Source organism: Sporothrix schenckii (assembly GCF_000961545.1).
Source record: "Sporothrix schenckii 1099-18 chromosome Unknown Cont42, whole genome shotgun sequence".
Classification (NCBI taxonomy): Eukaryota; Fungi; Ascomycota; class Sordariomycetes; order Ophiostomatales; family Ophiostomataceae; genus Sporothrix; species Sporothrix schenckii.
The window spans coordinates 278,705-305,806 of record NW_015971143.1 but is presented as its reverse complement, the minus strand read 5'-3'; the positions used below and the strand labels follow the sequence as shown (position 1 = coordinate 305,806).

The 27,102-nt window shown below is 54.8% G+C and overlaps 10 protein-coding genes across 10 annotated transcripts; 4 read left to right on the top strand and 6 right to left on the bottom strand.

Annotated features, from left to right (window-relative positions):
* Nucleotides 1-1,339: 1,339 nt before the first annotated feature.
* On the bottom strand, nt 1,340-1,817 carry SPSK_02020 (osomolarity two-component system, phosphorelay intermediate protein YPD1; the record flags this gene model as incomplete). Its single annotated transcript, XM_016728918.1, has 2 exons — nt 1,340-1,592; nt 1,663-1,817. 2 exons carry the CDS (start codon nt 1,815-1,817, stop codon nt 1,340-1,342), a joined length of 408 nt encoding a protein of 135 aa, XP_016589628.1.
* Nucleotides 1,818-3,097: 1,280 nt separating this feature from the next.
* Nucleotides 3,098-3,481, top strand: SPSK_02043 (uncharacterized protein; the record flags this gene model as incomplete). Its single annotated transcript, XM_016728939.1, has 2 exons — nt 3,098-3,128; nt 3,186-3,481. 2 exons carry the CDS (start codon nt 3,098-3,100, stop codon nt 3,479-3,481), a joined length of 327 nt encoding a protein of 108 aa, XP_016589627.1.
* A 2,372-nt stretch (nt 3,482-5,853) lies between these two features.
* On the bottom strand, nt 5,854-6,207 carry SPSK_02052 (uncharacterized protein; the record flags this gene model as incomplete). Its single annotated transcript, XM_016728948.1, has 1 exon — nt 5,854-6,207. One exon carries the CDS (start codon nt 6,205-6,207, stop codon nt 5,854-5,856), a length of 354 nt encoding a protein of 117 aa, XP_016589626.1.
* A 2,811-nt stretch (nt 6,208-9,018) lies between these two features.
* SPSK_01679 (uncharacterized protein) lies at nt 9,019-10,575 on the bottom strand (the record flags this gene model as incomplete). The annotated part of the gene is made up of 1 exon (XM_016728586.1): nt 9,019-10,575. The coding sequence occupies one exon, from the start codon at nt 10,573-10,575 to the stop codon at nt 9,019-9,021; it is 1,557 nt and encodes a 518-aa protein (XP_016589625.1).
* Nucleotides 10,576-12,204: 1,629 nt separating this feature from the next.
* SPSK_01379 (elongator complex protein 1) lies at nt 12,205-16,304 on the top strand (the record flags this gene model as incomplete). Its single annotated transcript, XM_016728294.1, has 2 exons — nt 12,205-12,365; nt 12,443-16,304. 2 exons carry the CDS (start codon nt 12,205-12,207, stop codon nt 16,302-16,304), a joined length of 4,023 nt encoding a protein of 1,340 aa, XP_016589624.1.
* A 770-nt stretch (nt 16,305-17,074) lies between these two features.
* On the bottom strand, nt 17,075-18,736 carry SPSK_01652 (uncharacterized protein; the record flags this gene model as incomplete). The annotated part of the gene is made up of 1 exon (XM_016728559.1): nt 17,075-18,736. The coding sequence occupies one exon, from the start codon at nt 18,734-18,736 to the stop codon at nt 17,075-17,077; it is 1,662 nt and encodes a 553-aa protein (XP_016589623.1).
* A 1,193-nt stretch (nt 18,737-19,929) lies between these two features.
* SPSK_01933 (chd5 domain containing protein) lies at nt 19,930-20,692 on the bottom strand (the record flags this gene model as incomplete). The annotated part of the gene is made up of 2 exons (XM_016728831.1): nt 19,930-20,354; nt 20,419-20,692. The coding sequence occupies 2 exons, from the start codon at nt 20,690-20,692 to the stop codon at nt 19,930-19,932; spliced, it is 699 nt and encodes a 232-aa protein (XP_016589622.1).
* Nucleotides 20,693-21,044: 352 nt separating this feature from the next.
* SPSK_10397 (uncharacterized protein) lies at nt 21,045-22,259 on the top strand (the record flags this gene model as incomplete). The annotated part of the gene is made up of 1 exon (XM_016736827.1): nt 21,045-22,259. The coding sequence occupies one exon, from the start codon at nt 21,045-21,047 to the stop codon at nt 22,257-22,259; it is 1,215 nt and encodes a 404-aa protein (XP_016589621.1).
* A 183-nt stretch (nt 22,260-22,442) lies between these two features.
* On the bottom strand, nt 22,443-23,192 carry SPSK_10398 (thioesterase superfamily protein; the record flags this gene model as incomplete). The annotated part of the gene is made up of 1 exon (XM_016736828.1): nt 22,443-23,192. The coding sequence occupies one exon, from the start codon at nt 23,190-23,192 to the stop codon at nt 22,443-22,445; it is 750 nt and encodes a 249-aa protein (XP_016589620.1).
* Nucleotides 23,193-25,253: 2,061 nt separating this feature from the next.
* SPSK_02067 (uncharacterized protein) lies at nt 25,254-25,557 on the top strand (the record flags this gene model as incomplete). The annotated part of the gene is made up of 2 exons (XM_016728962.1): nt 25,254-25,276; nt 25,350-25,557. The coding sequence occupies 2 exons, from the start codon at nt 25,254-25,256 to the stop codon at nt 25,555-25,557; spliced, it is 231 nt and encodes a 76-aa protein (XP_016589619.1).
* Between the last annotated feature and the right edge of the window lie 1,545 nt (nt 25,558-27,102).

Here is a 27,102-nt window from a genome sequence, read left to right as displayed (position 1 = left end):
CTGAATTGATTTCACAGTGGACGATTCCAAGGTAAAACGAGTTGGGACATAGCCCGGTTATGATAAAATTGTGAACTTGGAGTGAAACGCGAAACTCTAACAAAAATGACACACCCACGAGCAACTCTGCTCGAGAGTCGTGATGAACGGTGGGTCAAAGGCGGACTCGAGCAAGCGAAGAACTCTAGACCGTGAAGTTCATCTGGCAGCTGGCCTGCTCTAAGTCAACGCCTTGGCTTGTCTATTTGGCGTCAATGTCGCTGTTCTTGTCGGGTGCTTGGGGTCGAGCTCGTGGTCTTGTTGGTTTTGCTGGAGTCGAGGTTCCTTGTTGACGGTCAACTCTTCCTCTAGAACGTTTTGTTGTCATCTTCTTTGTTGCTCCACTCAAGTCTTGGCCTTTGAAGAAAGGCCATCGTTGAGGCACTGCCCCGGCAACGTCGACACCAAAGATCACGCACCTTGCCCACAAAACAGGCAAGGAACAGAGACAACACAAGATGTATGGGCAAATAAAAGAGGGGGAACTAGATCCCCTAATATATCACCGCGAAGCTGTCCGTCCCATGAAAACGTAAAACAAAAAATGCCATGGAAGGTCGCTTGGACACGTCTCTGCCGTCCTTCTGGCGTCCGCTCATTTTCTTTCGTCTCCATGGCGGTAGATCGGCATCATATGGACCTTGTATCTTCCGAGTAAAAATTCGCTTCCTCGTTCACCAACCATCGATTCTAAACCGAGAAAACAAACAACACAAAATGGCATAGAGCTATGGCATCGATCCAGGATTTTAAACCCAGAAGCTGACACACAACGAGGAACACAACGAGGAGCAACCACAATCCACAACATCCAAACGCCCACTTTTTTCAGAACCACAAAGCCGGTGTGAAAATTTAGAAACAAAACGCGGGGGATAATCAAGAAGAGACGTCACAAGATGTTATCCATAAAGTAGAAACCCGGAAACGAAGCGAGCTGTACAAAGTAAAAGAAACGTAAAGAAAAAAGGAGTCATGAGAAAAGAAAAAAAGAAACCAAAAGCTAGGTTAAGTAGCAAATGACAAGAAAAACACCCAAATCTCTTGGAGCGAAAAGATTGGGAGTTTCGTTTGTCGCGCCTGAATATGCGTGTTCGTCACACAGGTTGTCGAGGAAAGTAAAGCCGTCGTTTCTAATGCTCTACCAAACGGTACTAGTTGACGCCATGCTCAGAGACGAGGAGGAGTGGTTGAAAGTGGAATGATACGACATGATGAATGCCGGAAACGAATAAGTAAGAAAACGGACGCCGCAGCTTGGCAGCGGTCTAAAAAGTCGCTCTTTGCAAACAAACGCCAATCACACCACGCCGAAGAATTCGTTCATCTTGTCTTCGACAATCGTCATGTTGGCCTTTGCTGCCGTAATCGCCTCTGTTATCCGGGCCAGGCATACGCTCTTGTCCGGCTCGGGGGTGCCGTCAAGCGTCATCTTCTTTCCGTACTGCTGGATGACCTGGCAGTGGTCCTTCACCTTGTCGAAACCGAGTGCTGCTGATGAGCCCTTCAGGAAGTGGCCCAAATCCGACAGTTTTGCGAGGTCTTCGCTGGCCCTTGTGAGTCTTAGTATGAGCACCGTACGGAACGCCAAGTACGTTGTATCAAGCTGCAACGCTGACTTACACGGCTGCGTCCATCCCTTGGAACGTCTCCTTGGCTTGGTCGAAGTAGTCGTAAACAAGCGTTTTGCTAAAATCGCGATTTGACGGGCTGTCGTCCATCTCAAGAATTTGCTCGAACGCCGCCTCGCTAACACTGTCACCAAAGTTAAAAGACATGTTGGGCACTGTCTCTGGTCTGTTGACGAAACGAAACGGTGTTGATCGGGTGTGATGTGCTGCTCAACGTACGGCGCCTCGCTCAATCTAAACCTGTTAGTGAAACGCGCTTCAGGTGCAGATCGCAAACAGAATATGGCACAGCATATCGTGGCAGTGGCAGTGGCAGCACAACGGGCACAAACTTTCCAAATTCAGGCGGAAGGAGAAGTAACAAGGTGAAGGAGTAACGTGCGTGGCGGTGTGTGGTAGGTGGAAAGGTATCAAAGACGCTGTCTGCCCCGTGATGTTTGAAGCGATGCACGAAAAAGCTAGTTTGTTGGAAACGCAGCGTGGTAGCGAAGAACAATGAGAAGGTAAAAGGTAATGTTGAGGGAAAAAAAAAAGAAATACGGAGAAACAATATAAACAACGGCAGGCTGTGAAGAGGAAAGCCCTGGGCCCGCCGGGAGAGTCCGAACATATACGTATGCGCTTGCCATCAACCCTGGCTAGTGGACCCATGCCAGACGGGTGGGAGGGTAGGGGTAGACAGACGGACGGAAGAGAGGGGTGGAAGGGAAAGGGTAAGAAGGCCAAAAAACCCCGCGTTATTTAGGCCACTGGACGCAGATATTGCGGCAAGAAAACAGCCAAAGGTCCCCAGTAAGATGGGGGCGTGGTCCGGTGCGTATCATAGGACGAAAAGCACAGGCCAAGGCACGCAGGATGACAGATGGCGAGGGCTGTTTCTGTGCCTGCACCTCGTGCGTACTGTGCATACCAAGGCTCCTTTCCTTTCCCTTTGGAAAAGCGAGAGAGAGAGAGAAGGAAGGGGGGGGGGAATGAATCCCAGATAAAAAGTGAGCTACAGCAACTATAAGCAGTTGGATGCCCGAATCGGTAATCAGTGGAAGCCACTTGGCAGGAATCGAGGCGGTGGGATGGGTATAAACAGCACAAAAATACCACCGACCCGAACTGACGTTGGGTTCAGTTTGCAATCGAGGGGCGCAAGTTTTGTGCCGGAAAGCAACCGCAAGAAGGTGTGCCGAACACGTGCCCAGCTGGCGTCATAATACTCACATTGGTCAAAGCAAGCTGTTTGTTGTCGCCGTGGAGGGAAGCCGTCCTCGATGTGGTTGACGAAGAGACAGAGTTACAATCCCCGTCTGAGAACGATTCCGGGATTGTTGATGGGGATATGATGCAAGAAGCGCCTGTTGTGCGTACAAAGATGGGGACGCTGAGAGATATGATTGCCTGCCGTCGTATCCAAGTCGTGTGATGGTCGTGCCTTGATGTATAAGCGCGGTTTCTTCGGCACGAGTGGTGAGTAACTGTTCCTGGGAACTTCGGTGTGGCCACCGGGCTGGCGCCTCTGTACAGGTCAGGTAAACGAGCCGGGGCCTAGTCTTTGTGACACAATAGCACCTGGCCGGACGCTTGAAGCTGCAAGGGAGGAGGAGGATGGCGAGAATGGAGGAGGAGACGAGACGCGGCCAGGCGGAGGGATGGCCGGTGGCAGACTTGTAGGGTATTTGGTTTGGAAGCTGAAGAAGGTAGAAGAATGGAAAGAAAGGAAGAATAGGAGAATAGGACGAGGAAGAAACGAGGAAGAAACGAGAAAGAGTGGAACGGCACGCGGGCAGCTAATGGGGAAAGGAAACGGTAACTGGAATTAAGACTGAAGACTTTGGGGTGCACACAACCATAGACGCTCCTGGCGGTTAAGGCCGAATAGGGTTTGGCCGCGCGGTGATGTGTGGATGTCGTCGACAAGCGGACGGCGAGCGAGCGTCTCGTTGTTCTCACGGACAACTGCTGGTATGATTTTGTGGTCTTGTGGTTGTTGACGAGGACAGGCGAAGAGAGCAACGTTTCTTTGATGGAAGGATGTTTTGGTGTAATTGGACACTTCTTTGGATTGGGGTGGTGTGCATACTTTTGAGGAAGGCTCCCCTTTTTCCCCCCACCCGCATGAAATGCGCGCTTCCTTTGGGCCAACGTCAAAACTACTGCTAGTGAGGGCACTACGGGCTAAAATGGTATGAGGAAGGCACGGTCGGCCATAAAAAAGGGGACCGCTCCACCAGCGCCAATGCACTGTTGACCACAATTTACCACACAGTGTGACGACAATTCTTATCGAAAGTGAGATATATTGGGTCTTTTTCTTTTCTATTTGTCTTTTCCTTTTCTCTTTTGTTTTCTTCTTGGCGAGCAACATGTTAACCATCGGCCGCTCTTTTAAGGCTTTGTAGTACTTTCATATGGCTGTCTATGAGTTTGTGTTACCGGTCGTTGTTTCCAAGTAGTTCTGCAAACGTATTGGGTAAAGACTAGGGCAGGCTGGTTGTCCTTGCTTCTTCGGGGTTCTTTCGTCTTGGAACGGCAGGTGCCAGCTGGGAGCCTCACGCACTGGTTTCTGTCTGGGATTAAGTCGCTGAACTAGGAAGGAGTGATGCTCTCTTCTGTAAAGCCGCATGCGTGCCACTACAACCACCCTCTCGTTTCTTTCGTTTTTATCAACTGGACTCCTACAGAGTAGGGATGCGCACGTTGACGAGAGCCAGCAGGGCTGAAAGCCACAGTGTGTCACTGGTGACGGATACCCTGCTACGTAGGCCGGCGTCTCGAGATGAATGTCTTTTATCTTGTAAATGAGAGCTTCGACCCTCAGTGGTGCTTCCTTCCCTCGTTGGCCATCTGGCCGTTTTACGCCCAGCCTACTGTCGTTCGCACCTGCTGCAGCAACGATCATTTCCCAGAATGGGGCGACAAACGAGCGGCAGGCAGGGGCCAAGACTAGCACCGCAATAGTGGCGGCCTGTAATTGCTTCATATGCAAACCAGTTCGCTGCTAAGCATTCGTCAGAGCCTCCTCTGCTGGTGTTATTATGGTCCTCTCTGACTCTGCATGCCGAGCTACCACCGGTCACAGCCCAAGTTACATGACGGCCGCTCACGGCTGATTTCAAGCGATTTTATATCTTAGTTTTTATTTTCTCTCTCTCTCCCCCTCCCTTCCGGTTCTTTTGCCTTCCTATTTCCATAGTGGTGTTGAAAGTCCATTGCTCCTGCCTGATTTTTTATTGTTTTTTGTCTACTTCCTTCCGTCTGATGTGAATGTCGGTGCCCAAAAAAAATGACTTGGACGGAACAGGAGAGGTCAAGTCGATTAAGCCCCCCAAGCCTAAAAGGACTATGACGCAATGGTGTTCCACAACTTCAATGCCACGCAGAAGGAAGTTCCTACAGTGGGGTTGTAATAATACTACCAATGCTACGCCATTGGCGCCTTCCCTTTCGGTGGGACGAGCAGCGCTCAAAATTTGAACCCCTCCTGCCCTTTCTAACACGGCTAGCCCATGTAGACTCGTTGCACTTTTAGCAATGCGCCTTCTTATCATCGCATGGCAGGCAGTCTGTCGAAGAAGGAGCGATACGCACCGAGTAGGGGGCTTCCAACAAACTTTAGAAAAGGAGAGAAGCTCATATTTTATGAGTTTGAGAACAACGTTTTTCAATCCCCTCGCCCATCTTCCTTTGCGCCACACCCCACAGAACAAGCGCTGTCCATATTTTGTCATACTCCCCGTACCCATTTCATCGGCTGGGTCTGGACTTGCCCACCGGACCCCTCGCCTGTACGTTAAATCCCTTCCCCGTGTCTTTGGCAGTTTGGTACATGCTGTTTGCACGTTGTGCCGTTCTCTCTCGTTATTTAGCCCGAGATTATTCTCGTTTCGTTCTCAACCGCCGGTATAAACCGGTCTCCTTCTTGGACACATTTGGTTCTGTGGATGTTCACCATTGTCGGCGAACGTCCTTTCTTCGACTCCTCTACTCAGCACTGCTCCATCTCTACGTCAATGCAGACAAGATGGCCATGAAAACGCCTTTGCCCCTCACTAGGGGAGAGTCAGATAGGCTTGTGTGCGACGATGAAGAGCGGTGAGTACTCCCCAGTTCACCTTCTTTATCAATTCTGACAAGAGATAAATAATAGCACCGAGCTTCCTGTCTCCAGGGTGGGGGCGATGCGGTCCTTTTCCTACCCTCTTGGCCTGGCAAGGCAACTGTCGAGGAAGCACTCAGCCGGATTTGAGAGATTCGAGATGCAGGGTCCAGCTCGGATGCCATCGGTAGCGCAATCCTCGAACAATCGGGGACAAATGGGGCCATCTCGTGACTTACGGCCGACGCTCCCCTTGAGATCATTGTGGACGTGCTCCCACCTAACAATATCTTCGGGTGAAGCAGAAAGACCAACCGACTCCTTGTGGCTCGGCGGGCTCTTCTCTCCACATACTCTCTTCCTGGGCCGAGGACGGGTTAGAGGAGCAACGCCCGCTTTTATGGCTTCAGCGCTGCCTGTCGTTCCGGCTCGTCTGTTTTGCGTTTTCATAGTCCCTTTCCTCTTATCCTTTCTTTTCGACGGTGCCTTGTCGTGTCCTCGGGGATTCCTCCTTCGTGCCCTTTGTCTAAACACATTCACGAACCGACATTATTGTTTTATAGTGTTTTTTTGCTTGTGCGATACAAGCTATCAGCTGCCGACGCAGTGGAAAAGAAAAAAAGAAAAAAAGTCTACCATTTTAGCGGCACAGCCCGCAATAAAATACTCTTGTGATGGTTGTTGTCTTCCTTGTTTTCGCCCCATATTAATTACGTCGTGAGCTGCAGGAGGAACTACGACGTAAAAGGGCGCCCCTCTTTACGCACAGAGCATCCGACCGACGTCATAATAGCCTAGTGCTCGGCCGCCCAAGCGTGACCAGCCGTTCCACTACAGGTGCAGGGTCAGGGGATCACTTCCCCACCACACCTGCTGCTACGCCAATTAGAGACAGTCGGGATCTGTCACTTTTCTTCCAACGCCATTGCGGATTTGGTTTTGTCCCTCAGTGCCATTTCCAGCCATCTCACGAGGCACAATTACCACACCGAGTTGGTTTGGGTATGGTACGGCGGCCTGTTGTCCGTTCTCTTCTCCATATGAAGCCAAAGACATAGACTAGGCCGGAGCGACTGGCTGCTCCGGGGGAAAATAAAAGAGATTTTCTTTTCCCCCGAAAGAAGAAAGGCGCCCAGTGCCCAGATGATTTAAAGCCCCAACGACACTGATCCAACGCGAAAAGGGGCTTCAAAGTAGTCGATGTCCTCCATAGACTACGACGCTAAATAACGGCGCCTTGTCGCAATTGGGAATACGACTGTTAAGGTCAATGAGCTGAATTTTCCACATGTAAGTTCCCATCCGACTTTTTTTTTTCGTCTTGTGAGCCTAGTTTAGGGTTTTACTTTAATACCCGGAATGTGAGTCTTGTCCCCTCTACGAGGTCTACTGACCGTTGAATTTCCAATTGTTCCACGACACCCAAAGTTTATCTGGATTCCTTTTTTCGGAGTTGGAGAAAGGCGTGCAAAATCATTACTTCGTACTTCCAATACAGTGCTAGTCGCACATTGGTCTCGGAAATCGGCACCGCTGGCTTCCCAGAACAGCTTCGCCAAGACCCTACATATTTGCCTCTTGGAGCTTTTCTTCCACGGTGTGTCGAAAGGTCATTCATCTGGGTGTCCCTGTCTAAGAGGAGATATCTTCCAGATAATAACGGAACGGAACCAAACAAGTTTTTGGAGGGCCTTGAGCCTGTGAGACTTTTGACAAGATCGTGAGGTTTGGTCAAAGTATGCATTGTGGTCTTTATGTTTGTACTTCGTACATAATTATGAAGGGCCTGCCGAAGCGGAGCCGGACCCTTGTGCCGTTTACTGAATAAGTTGGAGCTCCTCAAAAAAATGGAGCGCTGCATCCACAGAGCCTAGTAAATACAGACGAAATATTTTCTGAGTTTTGCATGGCTGCATGGCTACTTATGCCCATTCCTCATCTGTTAACCATTGTTTGTTAACCATTATTGCCGTTCGATATGTAAACGTCGCTGACGAAAAGAGTTGTGGTAGCTGGATTCCTTTCCCAAAATCTGAAAATTTATGGAGCACGCACATTTGAATTCATCTCACTGCGGTTTGTCATCAGATATACGGCTATCAGAGACACAGAACCATCATATCATCACGCTTCTGATCCTGGAAGTGTGTATTTTTCACGTCATGTGGTAGGACGCGCACTTTATTTGCTGCTCTGTCCTCGCCAAATGTAGACAGCGGAAACAGCTTTTTTGCCAGATCTGACGAGTACTCCGGAACACATATGTGTATATAAACCGGAGCATATTGACGAGGAGAGAACCTCCACAGCGGCACCTCAGCCTCCAGCCTCACCTGCTATGTTTAGTTTATTTCCGCATAAGGATGAGCCAGGAGACAAGCACATATTGTCGAGGGACGTGCTTGTTAGTCGCCATCGGCATTTTTACTTCTTCTCCTCCTCCTTCTTCGTCTTCAAGGTTTTGTGGTTCAATACGAAAGCACACGACCGCATGGCGTTAGACTCTGCTGGACTATGTAAGAACACCCTCTTTCTGTCACCTTATCTTCCTGGTAGGGTAAGCAGGGTAAGGTAGGGAAACCTTGCCCCAAAAACCTGTTTTTCGTACATATGGTCGTGCATCCACGTCGGACTGGAACCATCTTGCCCTCTCACATTTGGTCTCTCCAAGACCCATAGGCCTGGCCAGACCCTTCGGGGTCGTCTCGCGGCCGCCAAAGGAAGGGTGAGAAACAGAAGGGATTTGGAAAAATAAAATAAAAAAATAGAACAATGTGGTGGACCTGAAGGTTGGGGGTCCTCTTGGCATCATACTTAGCCCTGAACGTTCGCTTGTCAAGGGACAAGGCAACGGCTTGCTGGGGAGATTTTGAACGAAAGGAGGTGCAACATAGCGAGCCAATCGCATCCGGCCCTCTCTCCCGGTCCTCGATTCGTGCACTCGATGTCACTGCTCAAAACATATCAAGCAATTTTGGGCGTCAACGATAATGCAAAGTATGATGTAGTTTCGTAGACGTCTTCGGATCGAGGAGCAACACTACGGAGGAGATGTCTCACAGTGAATGTTTGGCAGCGTGATAGTTTTTAAGAGAAACGAATGACGAGGCATCAATATGACATGTCACAGGAGGGAAAGGGTTGCCGTAAGATGAGGTAGTATTATTAAGTCGTCTAACAAAAATGAACGCAGGCATTATCTAAGGGCCGGTCGTGTTTCTACGGTGTAGTTCTTGCTCCTGCTCCATGCTCCTCCCCCGTCTACAGAATTACCTTGGATGCCACACTGAGCAGCCAGGCAGCGTCCTGCCATGTGCCTTCGTTGGAACCGGGCGGTGGCGGCACAGGATCCTCGGTGGCGTGGCTTTCATCGCCCTCGAACCGGCGTCGGTTGGCAGCTACGGTCGGTCCCTGCCGGTTCCAGCCACGACGCTTCCGAGACCGCCGCCGCCGGCCGTTAGCTGCTGCTTTGCCATCCTGCCCGACAGAGCCTTCCTCAAATATGTCGTCGCTGCGTCTCTCGGTGACATCAGCCTCCGTATCGTCATCCTCCTCCACTTCGTCCTCGTCTCCATCCTCCTCATCTTCGTCGTCGTCGTAGTCGTCGTCATCGTCCACCTCGCCCTCTATCTCTTGGACAGAGAAAAGCGACCAGCCAAACACGTTGCCCAGCCACGAGCCCATGACGCCGCCAGCCTTCTCGCGCTTGACGAGTCGCCGGATGTGGTCCTCGTCCTCGAGACTCATGTCCCGCTGGTGGAGCTCAATGGCTTCCAGCGCGTCGTCGAGGTTGACAAAGTCCGGCCCTGCGGGCGTCGCTAGATGATTGTGATGCACGCCGTCGTCTTCGGCAACCTCTGCATAGTCAAAGTACCCGGCCTCGCCCGTGGCCGGCATGCCGTTGTAGTCTGGCGAATGACGCCGGGTGTCCAAGGGCGTGAGCAGCTGCACGCGGCTCCCAGCGCGGCTGTGCGTGCGGCTCGTCGGGCGACTGCCCAGGTGGCTACCCGCACGGCTTCCGAACCGGCTGCCCGACCGGCTCGCGGGACCGTGACCATGAGCCGAGGCAATCGGGGACGTGACGTCGTGGTCAAGGCTGCCGCGACGGCTTCCACGGCGGCTACTGCCCGCAATGCGGTCGAGATACTCGCGCTCGCGCGCCAGCTCGCGCTCAAACGCGGCAACGTCTTCGGCCTCTTCGGCGCTGCGCAAGCCCGACAGGCTCGTGGAGCTAGCACGTGCTGTCAGCCAGCTCTGGCCCTTAGACTCGCGGGCCTCGCTCGCGACGAGAACGGCGGCGCGGAACAGCCAGTCGTCGCCGCCGCCCTCGTGGTGGCCGTGGTCCGTCTTGCGGCGGCGGTGCTGCCGTGCGCCACCGGTGCCATTCGAGCGGAGATGCTGGTGATTCCCGTCAATGTGCAGCTGCGTTGTCGACAGGCTCTTTGCTAGCGCACCGGTATGGGCCTTGCTGCTGTGTCCCGTGCCGCCCGGGGTGCGGGAGCCACCGCCCGCCACGTGAGCGCGACGGCGGCCCTCGTGGGAGTGAGAGCGAGACGCGGTCGGCGACTTGGAGAGCAGCCGCGGCGTAGCCGGGGCCGAGCGACCCTGGATGTAAGAAGGTATCCGCGCAAGGGCAGCGCTGTTGCTGCTGGTGTGGGCATGTGAGAAGTAGGAATGGCTGTCGATGATGTCGGTGCCGTCGTAGTCGTCACGCAGTGGAAGACGCGACGTGAGCGGTGCGAGCGAGAGGTGTTGCAGGTTCGCGGCCGACCGGTTCTTGCGGCGTGCTTGCTGCTGCTGGGAGTACGCGAGATCCATCTCGTTTCGTGGACGGTGTCTCGCGATCGTTGAGTGCCTGCAGCTCTATTCCCGGATAGCTGTTTCTCGTGACTCGTCCCTTGTCGGGTTTCTTTTGTCGGGTTTCTTTTCTCGGGTCTATCCGAGAGGATTCGCCAATCGGCGCGGTAGGCTGGCTAAAGTCGACAGAAAAACTCCAACGCGTGTAGTAGCGAGCTTGGGAAGATGGCAAAGAGATGAGAGGAGATGGATGCAACAGTCACAATGGTGCGGTGAAAAGGTTGTGTTCGTTTCTGTTGGGGAAGGTCCAGAACCAACAGCGAGAAATGAACGTCTCTCAGAGTTTGTCTTGGGAAAGAGCTAGGGGAGCTGAGAAAAGGGAGGGCTAGCAGGTCACAAGTGCGGAGGTGGTGGATATGGGGGATTGAAAGGAGCCGAGAAAAAGGAATGCTGGGGCTGTTGATTGGGCGAGTGGAGCAGCAGAAGAAAGACGAGCAAAGCAAGGAAGGTGCGAACAAACCACAGCCACCACCCGCTACAAGAAGTACGCACCAATTGCACGCGAAGAAAAAAGACAGAAAAGGAAAGAGGCAAAGGTGCATGCAAGGAAGGCGAGACGGCCGAAATACGAGAGACAACAGTTGAGAATCAACATCACCTAAAAGGTATGATTGGCGGCGCATTTCTGGATCTTATAGTGTGGTGCTGTCAGCGGTTCTTTTGAAAACTTGCCTTTCAGATGCTTCCTCGGCCAGGGACAGGGAGACAATACTAGGCAACGCCACGCGCAGACGAACAAAAGTCGGAAAGGTTGGGCGACATCGAGACAGAACGACCGGGCATTTACCTATCACCGGCTCTATTACTGTGGTTATCCGAGTTGTTTCCTTGTTATTAGAAAATTCTTCATTCTTTCTACCACCCTCTCTACCGGAGACACGTATCTCACCTCATCATTCTGACACTGTCTCAGTTGACCAGTACGACGTATTCGTGGCTCTGTCTCCGTCCATCGTAGTTTCCCTCACGCCGCCTACGAACCTGCCATGTCTCACAACATAGCGGCCCAAGCCAAATGACTACGAAGTAAGCAGGAGCTTGAAATCCGTCGTCTTTGGCTTGGGCAGAGCTGTCAGCTACGAGATCAGCCTCAGAAGTAGCCGGTCACTTGGGTCAATCGAGCTAAGAAGAGAGGCTAAGAAGTGCCCACTTTGCGTTGCATCGTTTCACAACTTTCTCTGTTGTCTGAACTTGGAGACATATCAGCTCGCCTGAAGCTTTTGATGCTGTCCGTAAATCTGGCGTGCTCGCACTGTCTTTGTCTCTACTTTTGGCCTGAGCAGAGGCTCATTGGCGCAGCCCCGCACAGTGCCAGAATTCAAAAGGCACCTCACCAATAGGCAAACTTTTTTTTCACTTCGATCGTGCCTTCCCTCTGAAGGATCGGACGAAGCGAGCGACTGCAGCCCCATCCTTGGCAAGGCCACTGCCAGTCCTCAACTGTCGTCGTGTCTCACCCCGTTCATCCTTAACCAAACGTATCTGGTCTCTCCACGGCCCTTTGCAAACCCCTCCATAGGACAGCCACACTCGTCCTCACGCACGCAGCGCCCGGACCGATTTTTTATCGATCCGTAGCGGCTGCCCGCCATGCGGAACCTCCGCAACATCCGCTATGATGTGTGCCACGATGCTACCGGTGCCACAGCAGCCTGCTGGGATGCCGGGCAAGACGAGGTGATTGCGGCCTTTGGCCCGTCAGAGGACGAGCCGAAGGTGCGGCTGACCCGCGTCGTCGACCACTCTGAGCTGTACGTGCTGCGTCTTATATACTTGTCCGAATGTGTTCTGAGTGTCAATCACTTGGTATTCTAACGTGTCCTCTCAGATCTTGTCATGACATTGCTTCATGGGATGCTCTCAGTCCTAACCCAGACCTTGTCGTGGACCGGATTGTGAGCCTGCACTATTTTGGCGACCTGGCCACGGTCTGTGTCATCATGGCCGGTGGCGACATTGTCATGGCCCGTGAGGAGACGTCTGGGTCACATGAACCTGTGCACATTGAAATTGTCGGCTCTGTCGACCCAGGCATTGCAGCCGCCCGTTGGTCGCCCGACGAGGAGGTGCTTGCGCTTGTCACCACTGGCGGCAACTTGATATTGATGAGCCGGGCCTTCGAGACCATCGGGGAGACGCCCCTGACCCCTGCCGACCTGGCCGCCTCAAAGCACGTCTCTGTCGGCTGGGGAAAGAAGGAAACCCAGTTCAAGGGCCGTGGTGCTGCCAAGGCCATGCGCGACCCTACAATACCAGAGATTGTCGACGACGGCACGCTGAGTCCGGCAGACGATTCGTCTGCCGTGACCATCAGCTGGCGTGGGGATGGCGAGTATGTGGCTGTGAATGCAGTGGAAACAATCGTCGAAGGCGGGGACGAAGCAGCAAATTCGCCAGAGACGAAGACGAAGCGCCGGCGGGTCGTTCGTGTCTACAACCGCGAGGGTGTACTTGACAGTGCCAGCGAGCCTGTTGACGGCTTAGAGAGCTATCTAAGCTGGCGGCCGTCCGGAAATCTGTTGGCGACCGTTCAACGCAAACCTGGGGGGAGCCACCCTGACCAATTCAACATCATCTTCTTCGAACGCAATGGCCTCCGGCACGGCCAGTTTGAGCTCCGTTTGCCATCAACGGGAGCTGGTACAGGACCCGTGGGTCTCGACTGGAACACCGATTCGACGGTGCTTGCCATCACATACGGAAGCGAAGTCCAGTTCTGGACTATGAGCAACTACCACTGGTATCTCAAGCAGGAGATTGTCACGAGGTCACAGCGACCACTGACAGTGTGGCACCCTGAAAAGCCACTACGCCTCGTTACCTCCAATTTCGACGGCCTCGCCAGTGCCGAATATGTCTTTTCTACGGCCCGGGGAACCCTCACGCCACCGAATGACCACGGCTCTGTCGCCGTCATAGACGGCAAGTCTATAAAGCTGACGCCACTGCGTGCCACAAACATGCCCCCGCCAATGAGCCTCTTCGAGCTTCCTATCAGCCTACCGGCAATTGACGTTGCCTTTTCCCCCAAAGACGATGCCCTCGCCGTGTTGACCACGAGTGGGCTTGAGGTGTTCTCGTGGACATGGCCTGCCACTGCCAAACGGCCGCCCCAGCCAACTCTCGCGGCTTCGCTCTCATTTGCAGATGATGCCAACTTTGTTGGGTTTGTCCCGCTGGAAGTGTGCTTCATCCAAGGCTCGAAGTACGCCGTGTACGTTCTTGGTTGGGATGCGTTGTCTCGGACGCAGATACGTTCTTTTGTACTTGACCGCGAAGGTGGCCAGTTGACGCCAACGGACCCAGTGTCAGTTGCACGCGGCTCGATCCTGGCAACTGCCCACCAAAGCCGCGATCTCTATACTCAAGATCCTTCAGGCGCTTTGACTCAACTGAACGCAGAAGCCCCCTCTGCTTTCCCATTCCGTGCGAAGCTACCTAGTCTCCTTCCTTGGGTCGAGGTCGTCGAGTCTGACGAATCTGGACCTCAGTTTGCCATTGGCTTGTCGAGAAACGGACACCTCTACGCCAATGAGCGTCAATTGACCAAGAACTGCACTTCCTTCATTGTGACGGATGACCACCTTGTCTTCACAACAAGCAATCACCTCCTCAAATTCGTTCACCTGACAGACGTTCACGATCTCGAAATCCCACTCGACAATCCTGAAGTCGATGAGAGATGCAGAAGTATCGAGCAGGGTGCGCGTCTTGTCACGTCGATCCCATCCAACCTGTGCGTCGTCCTTCAAATGCCTCGAGGAAACCTAGAGACCATCTTTCCTCGAGCTATGGTTGTGGCTGGCATCCGGAAGCTGATCGACGCGCTCGACTATGGTAAAGCCTTTGCCTTTTGCCGATCCCAGCGTGTCGACATGAACATTCTCTACGACCATACACCGCAGCAGTTCCTCGCCAATGTCGACCTGTTCCTTGACCAGCTCAACGACGTCGCGTCCATTGACCTGTTTCTGTCCTCCCTAAAGGAAGAGGATGTGTCTCAAACCATGTACAAGGACACAAAGAAAACAAGTACAGCCACACCATTTAGACTACCTCAGCTGGTGCCACCGACCCCGGCGCCCGCATCAGCGTCATCCACCAAGGTCAACACGGTGTGCGATGCTGTTTTAGCCCGTCTGGCAACGCGGAAGAAAACCAACCTCCAGAACATCATCACAGCGCACGTGTCCAAACTGCCGCCGGCAATTGATGACGGTTTGACTGTTGTTGCCCAGCTCCTTCACGCCAACGATACGGCTGCAGCCAGAACCGTGTCGGCAAAGGCCGTGGAGCACATTTGCTTTCTTGTCGACGTCAACCAGCTCTACGACCACGCCCTAGGCCTGTACGATCTGGATTTGACAATGGCCATTGCACAACAGTCCCAACGAGACCCCAAGGAGTATGTCCCATTTATTCGGACACTGCACGAAATGTCACCAACCTGGCGCAAATTTTCCATCGACGACCATCTCGAGCGACATGGGAAGGCGCTTAGCCATCTCGCCGACTTTGACGACTTCAACGAGTTCCTACAGTACACCAACAAGCACCGTCTGTACAAGAAAGCTCTTGGGATCTACCGCTACAATACCGAGCGCCACTCCGCCATCACCAATGCATATGCCGAGTACCTTGTCACCCAGTCCAAGTTCCGCGAGGCTGGCCTGGCGTACGAGTCGCTGCAGAACTTTTCGAAAGCGACGAGCTGCTACCAGTCTGCAGGCGTATCCTGTTGGCGAGAATGCCTCTTCGCCGCGCAGAGTCAGACGCCACCTTTATCCAGCGATGTTCTCAGCGAGCTTGCCTCCAATCTTGTCGATGCCCTCCTCGAGGCGCGCGATTACACTGCTGCAGCCAAGATTCAGTTGGAGTACCTCGAGTCTGTCGAGAGTGTGCGCACCCTGTGCAAGGCATACGAGTTTGCCGAGGCGATGCGCGTGACGGCGCGCCTGCGCCGTGCGGATCTACTACAGACACACGTCGACCCGGGCTTGGGCGATGCCCTGTCTTCGTCGACGGAGCTCTTGGCCGACTGTCGGTCTCAGTTGAAGGCACAGGTGCCTCGCATACTCGAGCTCCGGCAGAAGGCCATTGAGGATCCACTCGGCTTCTACGAGGGCGAACGGCTGGGCGGCGAAGACGTCCCCGACGACGTGTCCATCGCGGCCAGTTCACGCATCAGCACGAGTGCCAGCCTGTTCACGCGCTACAGCACAGGCACCGCCGCCACGGGCAAGACGGGCGAGACCGGCGGCACCGGGACCACGCAGCAGCACCGGAACCGCAAGAAACGCGAAGAGAAGAAGCGCGCCCGCGGCCGGAAGGGCACCGTGTACGAGCAAGAGTACCTGATCAACAGCGTGCGGCGTCTCGTTGAGCGTGTGGAGCGGGCGCGGCCGGAGGTCGAGCGCCTTGTCGTCGGCCTGACGCGGCGTGATATGGCCGAGCGGGCGCGTGCCATTGAGGCTCTGATGGCCGAGCTGATTGAGGCATGCCAAGCGGCCATCCGCGAAGTGTGGCAGCAACCAGCCTTTGACGGTGACCAGGCAGCGCCTGCGATGGCCAATCTCGGCGTGGAGAACGACACCAACGGCCAGAGCCAAGACAACGGCGATGCGGCACCGGCCAACAACAACACAACGCCAGGGATTGCTGGCTTTGAGCGTCTGTCGCTCCTCGGCTAACCGGGGCATCTGGCACGCAGTGCAAACCGTATTCCATCGTTTGATGCTGCCCCACTAGACCGGCCGCACTTTGTCGCCGTGCCAGACTGCCGCGGGAAGTACCAAAACGGCAAGAACGACCCAGCCCGGCTCCACTCTCGCACCTGCCCTCCGGAGAACATCCGGCCACGCCCTCGCAACCCAAAAACAAAGAAAAAAAAGCCCAATGAGGGCAGGTCTATGGTTTATATCTTTGCAGAGTGGTCTGCCCCTCAATTCAACTGGACCATTCGATCAACTTGGCCCTAATCGTTTGGCCCAGTTGGATTAACGAGGGCCTCCACCGGGAGGTTCCTGGTTCGACCAGCCGGCGAAGTGTTCCACCGGGGATATTTCGTGCAAAAATCGCCCAGCGCGGTTTTCGTAACCCTCAATTCCATCTACAGAGACTACTATGGACGCATAGTTAGCACATGTAGGTGTGTGTTGAGGGTGAGCTTTTTGTCTGTCTTGGCTTTTTTTATTCTCGTTTTTCTGTTGCATGTGCCTCTGTGGCCAAATCAAGTACGTAGACAGCGATATAAGACGCAAAATGCCGTCAAGATAGATTTTTTCACTGTCACAAAGTGCATGTAACTTGGTAGAACAAACACTCTATTTGCAAACGCGCCCAAGCGGCTGATATCATGTACTATAAAAAAATCAAAATAGAAACAAAGAGCATCTCAAATGGCATGCAATGCTGGCTGCAGTATGACCCGGTTCTTCCTCATATACGAAAACAGCAATATTCACTTCCGCTTCGTGGGCTTGTTGCCAGCTGCCACGGGCGTCGTCGACCGTGACACGACGACCTGTGGCTGCGGTTGCACCGGTGTCGTTTGGCTGCTGCCGTGGCTGCTACTTCGACCCGCCGACGACGGCGGTGCCAATGACGGTATCACATTTTGCGCATACTGCTCCGCATCCCGCGCGATGCGTTGAATGTCGATGCGGTTCTGCAGGGCGTCGTTGACGCCCTCAATCACGTCGCGCTCCTCCATGGCCTCCGCCACCAGCATCACCTCCCGCGCCCAGTACGCCTGCGTGCGCGCCCGCAGGTCTGTGTCGCGCAGCGCCGTGTTCTTGACAATCGCGCCGGCGCTCAGTTTGCTCTTGACGCCCGCCAAGCCGCGCGTGACCGCCGTGACGCGGTGGGCCGGCGAGGGCGGCGGCAGCGCGCCGAACAGCACGACCCCGAGCAGGCCCAAGCGCGGCGAGCTGTGCCGGCCCGAGGCGGCCAGGTACAGAACGGCGGCCAGGGCAGCGAGGAGGCCGCCGCAGGCGACGGCGCGGTACGTGCGCATGGACCAGTAAAAGAAGTCGAGCTCGGCCAGGCGCGTGGCGCGCGCGTTGCGCTGCCCGTTGTACGAGGCCACGAGGTACAGGTCGAGCGCGGCAAAGCACAGGGCGACGAGGGACGCCGGGGTGCGCCAGCGCCGAATGTGCGCGGCGGCGACGTCATAGGCGTGGTCGGCGGCGGACTCGCCGTGGGCGTCAAAGTCGGCATAGACGGATGCGGCCCCGGCCCCGGCGCTGGCGGACGCGCTGCTGCCGGACGACTTGCCACGACGGCCCAGGAGGAGAAGCGGCGACGTGACGAGAGCAATCAGGACGAGGTTGGCAAGGTGGGCGGCAACGAGGTCCGCCATGGCATAGTACAGGTAGTGCATGGCACTGAACCGGCTGGCGGCATCGACGCCGGTGCCGCCACAAAAGGGGCAGTTGGCCAGCACATCTGGGCCGTATTGGAGGTACAGCAGGCGCGACTCGAGACTGACGAGCCGTAGACGCAGAGCCTCGTCCGCGGCCGTTAGCGTGTGGTTGGGGCGGCTAGACGCAAGGCGAGTGAAGAGGACGTCGGTGGGTGCCTGCAGGCGGGACTCGGTCGCGACAAAGACATTCTCCGGCATGCGCAGCGCCGACGGCAGACGCAGGGCGTGGCTGGCCGAGGCGGGCAGGACGAGGCCACCCGACAGCAGCCAGGCCAGGGCGGCCGTGGCCAGGAGACTGAGAACAAGGACCGAGCGGAACGCCAGCGGCCGGACGATGGCTGCTGCCGGGCCGCCCTGCTGGCTCTGCTGTGCACGCACGCCTGCCTCGGCCTTGAGCTTGCGGTACATGCTAGTGGCGCGCGGCAGCAGCATCGGCCCAAAGAAGATGAGCAGGGACTTGAGTCTGCATCGAGGAGTGCAAGGTGAGCGAGCATTCAGGAGGAGTCCTCGGACGAAAACGCAAAAGACATGTCGACTTACGTTCCCCATGGAATCGCCATGGCTGCGGATGGCAGAGCACAGCGGCTCGCAATCGTCGTTTGTGGTGCGAATGTTGCCTTTCTTGTGTCGAAAACGATCGCTCTGGCCAGGGCGGAGAGGCTGTACAAAGGGCAAGAAACCAGCAGACACAAACGACATGTGTCGAAGCACGACGTCGTGGCGGCGTGTCTTTGAGACGTGAATAGGCTGCTATATTAGGACAAAGCTGTCCTTCTACGTCTGGCGACTAAAGCTACATAAGGGACAAGGGACCGGTGGTGAGAAGTGGGTCGCGCCTCCCTGTTCCTGAATGACGAAGTAGCAGCCAATGAGGCCGTGCCTTGTCCAGGCATGTGCCTTTGTCCCAGCCAACCATGATTATGACTGTGTTAAACAAGCACTCGTCCTCTTTACAATAGTTCGTCTTTTTTGTCGTATATTGAAACTGTTTCTCATCTGGATTTCGACTTTCTGTTATATGGCTTTGTACCTGCCCTTGAGTTCTCATGCAGTGCTGTATTCGAGATGCCAGCTGGCAACACGTGACCGCCGAGAAACTGTGGGTCTGTTGAATGGGCCCATAAATTGGCAGCGCAAGAAATAGCTTCGAGAAAATCTCAATCTCTCCGTCTTCCTTCATAAGACAGCCACGATCTCCAAACACTGTGTACGTACAGACTTCGCGACAAGCCACGGGCGTCAGTGCGACGCATTTCTTAAACGACAGCGACATTGTCCATGCAGCACAATATGGGATATAGGCCACGGCGGGGACACGTTGATGCCTCTCCATCCGTGGCGCCTGTATTTAAGGTTTGTTCGTGTGTGATCTGTCTACACTGTGATCGCCTTCCGTGATCTCGTCGTGATGTCTCCGTGACGTCTCAGTGATTCTCCGTGATTCTCCGTAACAACGGGCACTTTCGAAGCTTTGGTGGCCCTTACTCTTCCATGGCCGCCACAGTCAATCTGTTGCCCAGAGCGAACCCAAGTTTACTCTGCCAAGAGTCATCTCATATCGTGTTGCAGGCCCTCCCTTTTTTGCCTCTATGGAGATCAACTGCGTCAAATTAATGAGAGACATGTGTATTGGAAGCTGCTGTTGTCGTTTGCTTTGGTGTTTCGGCTCGGTTCGTAGAGACGCGCATATTCGCTGTATTTGGTATATTATCGTAAAACAAAGTAAGCCGGCCGTAGACATGCTTGCAACCGAAACGCCGACCGTGATGATTTATCCCGTCACATATGTTTTCATGTTGCCTCCCGTCGTTCTTGCTGCCACAATGTACTCCTGACATCCGTTTCGTGGTGCTTATGGGGCCTACCCACGCAAGCCAGAATCGTGCTGAATCCTACAGTTCGTCTTTTCCTGCCCGCGCAGCCTTCGTCTCGCTGGACGTGTCTTTGCTCGACGCACCCTCCGCAGCCACCGCTGCCTCCTTTTGCTTTGTGGACGTCGTCTCCTTTTCCTGCGACGGCGGCGTCGTGTCCCTGGCCTCCTGCACCAGCGCCACGAGCGCCACAAGGGTGTCCTTGACCAAGACCAGCACGCCCGTGCAGGCCAGCTGCCACGAGGTGATGCTCACGCTGCCGCGGGGCGCGCGCGGGAAAGCGACGAGCCACTCGGCGTAGCCAGGGAACCAGCCATGGGGCAGCCAGAACATGGGCTCGCGGGCGTACCAAAAGGGCAGCAAAAACTGCAGGCCGCGCGTGAGGGCCAAGCGGAGGACGGTGACGGCCGTGTCAAACGAGCGCCGGCCCGTGTCGAGGGATTTTTCTAGACATGTCAGCGATCCAAACTCCAAGCTCTAACTCCAAAAAAGGGCGTACAGGTGACGTACTCCTCGCCTCCAACTCTTCCAGTTTCTTGTCGTGCTGGCGGCGCAAACGGGCCCATTTGGCAAACTCGTCCTGGCTGCTGGTGGCATGGAGCTCCCGGCGGAGGGCGAGGTACTCGGTCTGGGCCTTGCGCTGCGCGGCGACGGCGGCCGATTGCTTGGACGGCACAATGTTGTAGATGCGCCAGAGGAAGTCGGCTATCGTGGCAGCGCCGAGCGAGTTGACGACCTGGACGGCCAGCTCGACGAGGAAGACGACGAGCAGGAGGGACGGCATCGTGGGTGGGCGGCGTGTATGGTGTCTCGAGATCGCTCGCGTGTTCGGTGCGATGAAGGGGGAAAGGAGGGTTTTGTCGTAGCGGTTAACTGTGCATCTCGGACACAATGCTTTGTACTCCTTGACATTAATTCGTAATTACAGTGCATCTCACTGGGGGGGATGCACCGCCACAGGTGTGGTAAATCCGCCACAGCAAGGTCAGCAGCACTGAAACCCAGCGACGGAGCCCACTAATAGAGGAAAGAGGGGCTAGGCTCAAGCCGAGTATGGAGGTCCCACCGAGGACAGCACTTCTACGTAGACATATGCACACAACCTCGCTGGATTCATCTGTTTATCGAACCGGGCCATGTCGCGGGCTCTCGACAAGGCCACGGCGGCGGCCCTGCAGTCTGGTGACCCGGAGGCGGCATTCTGTGCCATCGCAGATGTCTTGACCGAGACAGCGGAACAGCAGGAACGTCTTGAGATCGAGTTTCTCGGTCGCGAGCATCCTCCGTTGCCCGATGGCAGCTACGTCCTGCGGGATGGCAATGCCGTGGCTGTACCCAAGCTGGCTCTCGTGCAAGCCTTTATCGTCGCCCGGGAGACGCTGCAAAAGCACAGAGCGGCGGCGTTTCTGCTGCCCGCAACCGACGCCGTGCGCACACGCATCCTACGCGCCACGGCGGTCCTGCTGTTGATGGACCCGGAGCACCTGACGGCCGCCAACACGCGCAAGCGGCTGATACAGGAGGACCTTCTGTCGGCCAGTGCCGACGCCGCGGCCGACGTCCCTGTTGCTTCGCGCGCGTCGCAACTCCTCGCAGACGAGCTCCACCTCATCGACAGCCTTCTCACCAGCCACCTGCACCGGCACACCAAGTCGCCGACGCTCTGGAGCCACCGGCGCTGGTTGCTTTTGCGCTTGGCGAATCCGGCGACCGACCGGACGCGTCTGCTTCGCGATGTGACGCACGTCGTCACTGTGGCTGCTGTGCGGCATCCACGCAACTACTACGCATGGGAGCATGCGCGGTGGCTTGTGCAGTGGCAGAGCCAGGGATCCAGACATGGCACACCAAAGACGGACGAACACGACGACGAGATGCTGCAGCTCGTCGTGGTCGTGCGCGACTGGTGCTATCGGCACCACACGGACACGTCCGGCTGGTCGTTTCTCTTCTTCCTTCTTGCGTCGCTGCCGTCTTCACCGCCTTCACCGTCTTCACCGTCTTTGCCGCGCCGCACAGACGCTGCCCCGGCACAGCCATCGCCTCTGTACGAAGAGACGGTTGTGCAGGTCGAGGAGATGGCCACGTCGCTGCGCTGGACCGGTGAGGCTGTGTGGGTGTTTCTGCGCACGGCCGTGGCCTACCTCGAGCACTTCCGGCGCGAAACTGGCACCACCACCAGCGAGGCTAGTGAGGCTACGGAGGAGCACAGTCGATTTCAAGCAGCTGCTTCGACGCTGCTCGCCACCGTTGACCCAACGTCCCACGAGCACCAAATTCTGACGAGGGCACAGGCGTGGTGCGCAACAAGTACAGCCGGACAAACCAGCACCCAGAGCAACGCCACGTAAGAGGACCTCGTTGGTATGACGTATACAAACCCCGGTGATATTAAACGATTGTTGCTACCAAGGTGTCCTATCTATCCCAATGTATATACCCAGATATGACCAATAAAACAAAGAAAAACAAAACAAGACAAGACACAACGAGACGAGCAGAACGGCAAAAGAACCAGCTTGTTTACAGCTTGTTTACAGCTTGCTCGACGTGCTCTCCTCGGCCACTGCTTCCCGCAGAGGCGTCATGCTGATCCAGAGGCCCTCGCACGTCGTACACACGGCGCCCGTGCCGTCGAGGATCTCCACGTCAATGTATATTTTGCGGCCGTCGATACGGTTGAGTGTAGCCGTGGAAATGACCACGCCGGGCGTGGGCACGGGTTTGCGGAACTTGACGTCCATGCCTGCCGTCATGGCCAGCCCGCACGTGCTCATGTCCACCACCTTGGGCGCGGGCTGCTGCCACGCCGTGCCCGCCTCCTCGGCCTCGTCCTCCTTGATCGCCTGCACCTCGTAGTTGGTGTAGATGAGCGCGCCCATGACCTCGTCGATGATGGTGCCCAAGAACCCGCCGTGCGTGTATCCATTGAACCCCCGCACGTTGTCGCGCAAATCCAGCAGCAGCGACACCGACGGGAGGAGGAACCGCAGACCCTGGCCGGTGCCGAGGCTCGCATCACCGGGCGGCGCCGGCGGTGGAGGCACACCCGGGGCGCCGTATTCCTGGTAGACGACGAGCATATGGGGCACGCCGTCGTCGTTGTTGAGCGCGCGGTGGAACAGGTTGTCCTGCGAGAGGAGGCGGCCGGTGGTGTCGTTTTCGCGGGCATAGCGGGAGCTGGGCATGCTGCAGCGGATGCCGGGGCGGGCAAACAGCTCGGCGCACCATGGCTGCTGGCTAAAGTGCCGGACCGTGTCCTGGATTGACTGACTTTGTGGCATGGTGGGCGATGGGGAGGCTGGACAAAAGGAATGGGACGGTGGCCGAATCAATGGAGAGAGAGCTCGTCCGTAGAACGCTGGCGAAATCGTATAATTGCACGTGAAAACGACGATGTCGATGATAAACAAGAACCAATCGAGACAAATCGAGTTACGCGCCCGTCATGATAAAAGTGCACAACAAATGAAAGAGCAAGAAGGCAAGGTGCCAAGGACGTCCAAAAGAATAGCAAGGGAGGAAGACGGCCTCGTCATATGGAAACACACTCGAAAGAGAATGAGAACGAGAAGAAGCTATATGGATGCCACGTCCGAGATGCGCCGAGTGTCACAAGCCTGCGGCAGGCCAGGTTCCAAGACTACGTAGATTAACCCCAACTCACGTCGCCGGTCCGCCTGTTCTCCAAGCGTTCTGGAAAATGTGGTGCACAAGGTGCGCAAAGGCCTGTGGTTCACACAAAGACAAGAACTTGCTCGTGGAGGGGAAAAGTGGGACACTGCCTCGGCTGAGCCGTTCCAGGGAATGTGAACGCTCTTTGATCCATCCCCAAGGCTGCTGCCGTCCCTGGGGCTGGCTCCAGGTGCCCCAGGCGGCCGGCGGGGCTGCGGGATCACGTCAAAAGACCGGTCGGGGTGTTGATATACAAAGTGGAATATAGGCTTTTGGATTACGATTCGGGAAGACATGGCGATGTGTTTGCCGGTTACAAAATGCGATGCCGAGAAGACGGGATTGTTGTCCAGTTCCCATTGCGGAAACTGCGATGTCAACCACTTGTCGGGAAGGAACGAAGCACCGTGACAAAAGGGGGCAAAGGATACAATACAATACCTTTGACCATTTGCATCGTCTTTTTCGGTCGTCGGTTTAACCGTGCATCTTGCTTACGTACCCACCATTGCCAGCGGTCAGCTTCAGCCTTGTGTCGACAGTGAGCACTATCACTCTACCAGACGGGTATCAGACACCAATGCAATAGCCCGTAATTACGACGTTACGAAATGGTGCCTCTTCAATGATACTACATCTTCTCGATTCAAACAGGGCGACGAAGAATCAGTGGCAATGCCGTATGCAAGAGAGAATACTGATGCCGCATCTGTCGACGGACTCGGCGCAATGCTACGAGATTTCAGATTCTAAGTTCCCAGATCCTGGCTGCACAGCCTCATGGCAATGTCCCAAGATGCTGGAGGTAACTGTTCGCTACAAATCTCTACGACGTAGCCTTTAACAGCTGTCAGAGGTCGTCGCGTACTCTTTCCTATGCGGTGGTGTGGTTTTGACCTGGAATTGCCGATGCTGCCAGTCTGGTTGGTCCCCTTCCATTGTGGGAGACACCGCGGAAATCCCCGACAGACCCCCAAGGACATAGCGTCTGGAGGAGCACGAAAACTCAAATACGCAGTATTTTATTTCCAAAGTCACACCACAGTGGCTGGGACCAGCCGAGACCACAGCCTCGCCAAAGGGCGCCCTGTCGACACAAAGTCAGCGCGGGCCGCTCCACTTTGCATCTGCCCTAACACGCGACTGCCACTAAAAACCGTGTGACATATCGAACTACTCCTCCTTCTGACCACTGCGCCTTCGCGGCCTGCACTCTCCTACCTGGGAGGGCACGGCAAAACATGCGATTTACGGTTGCAACTCACGATTTTAACGACGGCCTCGTGCCGTTGGATGCCGGCAGTCGACCCGAACAAGGCGTTGTCTAGCTATGCTGTGCATGTTCTAGGGCGGACTGGCGAGTGACCACGAAAATGGTCGGAACCGACATGGGACGGTCCTGGTGGTGAGGGCGATGGACAATATAAAAGGGAGACAGTCATGATGCTTTATTTCTTGATGCTCCTATCACGGCATCTACACACTTCCATGCATTCATCAACCCGACATCATATTTCCACAGTACTTTACCATACCTTATAGTCAATACAAAACATCCCCACGCTCTGGACAACCCTTCTTGCACGACTCGACATACGGCACGCTGCATCCAAGCAAGCCACCACACACATTTTATTTACAATATCATCATATACATCATCCTGTTCATCATGTCTACCTCTGTGGCCTCCAAGTCAGTCAAACAACCAGCATCTAATTTACCAACAACCGTCTGTTTTCCCCTTTCCCCCGCTAACCACCTGTAGAGCCCTCGGCTCCATCGTCTCTCTCGGCCTCGCCTCTGCCGTCGCCACATACGTCTACAGCCAGCTGCACACCGAGTCCAAGACATTGGACCGTGTCTTTTCCGCCTACAACACCCCTGAGAGCGAGGCGTCCCGTCAGCGCGTCTTTGACGGCGCCATCGAGGACCCGCGGAACAACCTGCTCAACTTTTTGAGCTGGAAGAAATAGGCAACATGAGCACACGCAGCAACAGAGTTGGTGCGGAGTGTAAAGAAGATAAAAGAGATTTTCGGGGAGGGAGGGGGAGGGGTTGAGGTGCTTTGGTTGCTTTGATTGTCTTGGGCCTTTGTGTTGCTATTTATTTTAGTCGTTTCTTTCTGTTTTTGTGTCTTCACTTTGTTTTCGTTTGCCCGTTCGGACTTGTATTGATATCAGCACCATGCCTGCGAGTGTTTTGTCTTATCGACATGCCCAAGAAACAGCATCTAGCCAATTTTATATGCATTGACGTCTACCGGCTCCTTTTGGTAGAATATAGAGAAAGTAAACAAAGCCATCTGATTTGCCCTATGCATATCACCTCGAGAATAGCCTTCTCCAGAGGATTGTGATATTGGCTTGACACTGCTCATTCCAGGCCGGAGTCATGTTGAATGCTTTCTTTTTGATGTTTTCCTCCCCTCAACTTTTATTTTTCCCTTTTCAACTTTTCCGTTTCACTGGCGATATTGTATTGGTAAAAAAAAACATCTTGCCCACGACTGGGACTACATTGTACGAAAATGTTCCAGGCAGGATTATCTGTGCGTCCAAAACAAACAAGGGGAATGCCTGGCTAGGTAAAGGTCCAGGGAGGCATACAAACGAAAAAACCTACAAATTCTCCGTACAGAGGCTCGGGAACCCGTGTCGCACCGTGCAACTTACAGTTGATCCTGCGTCCCGTCCATACGCATCCTATATCCCACTTTGTAACCTTTCCGTGTCCATGCGGATGGGAACACAAAAAGTCAAAACTCAAAATAATGTCATCCAGCCCGTCGTTGCACCGAACAGGGGGTCAAGGGAGTGCTGTCTTGGGACAGGGACCACAGAAACAACCGTACCAGACTTTGCCGCTTCGTATGTCGTAATTACCTCACTTTTGTCCTGCGACGATGCCCGTCATGGTGCAGTTACGAAGAGGCGCTGGAGCAAGGAGAGGCGGGACAGTGCAATTGATACACAAAGAAGAAACAGAACAAATCAGACGGACACTTGTCGGGACAACGAGAGCAACTGAGCCCAAGGCGAAAGAAGACGAGACGAAACGAGACAAAACAGAGGCAGACAATGTATCACGACGCAGACATCCGCTGGATTCGCCTGGCGAGAGGCGATGTCAGTTTCAGCTGCTCGTCTTGGCCGTGATTTTTTTCTTTATTCTTGCAACCGCCTCTTGTCCACTATCCCCCTCTTTCTCTTCTTTCTCGTTTCGCTCTATTTGACGCATGCACGCACTCTGGAATGCATGCACTATGCAGGAGATGGGCACAGGAAGCACCGGAGAGGATTGGGATTGGTCCCAGGTCTCTTTTGCGAGGCTCTAGACGACCACCATAGCCAACGAAACAAAACCAGGCCCAACAGAGCCTGGCCAGTTTGGCCCGTGCCTCACTTGATACGACGGTCCCGATCGACGCACTGCAGTGGTTGCGTCAGTGCAATTGGATTGGCGGTGGACCGAAACAAAACAAAACAAAAAGTACGGTGCAGATTGTAGCGATGTTCGAG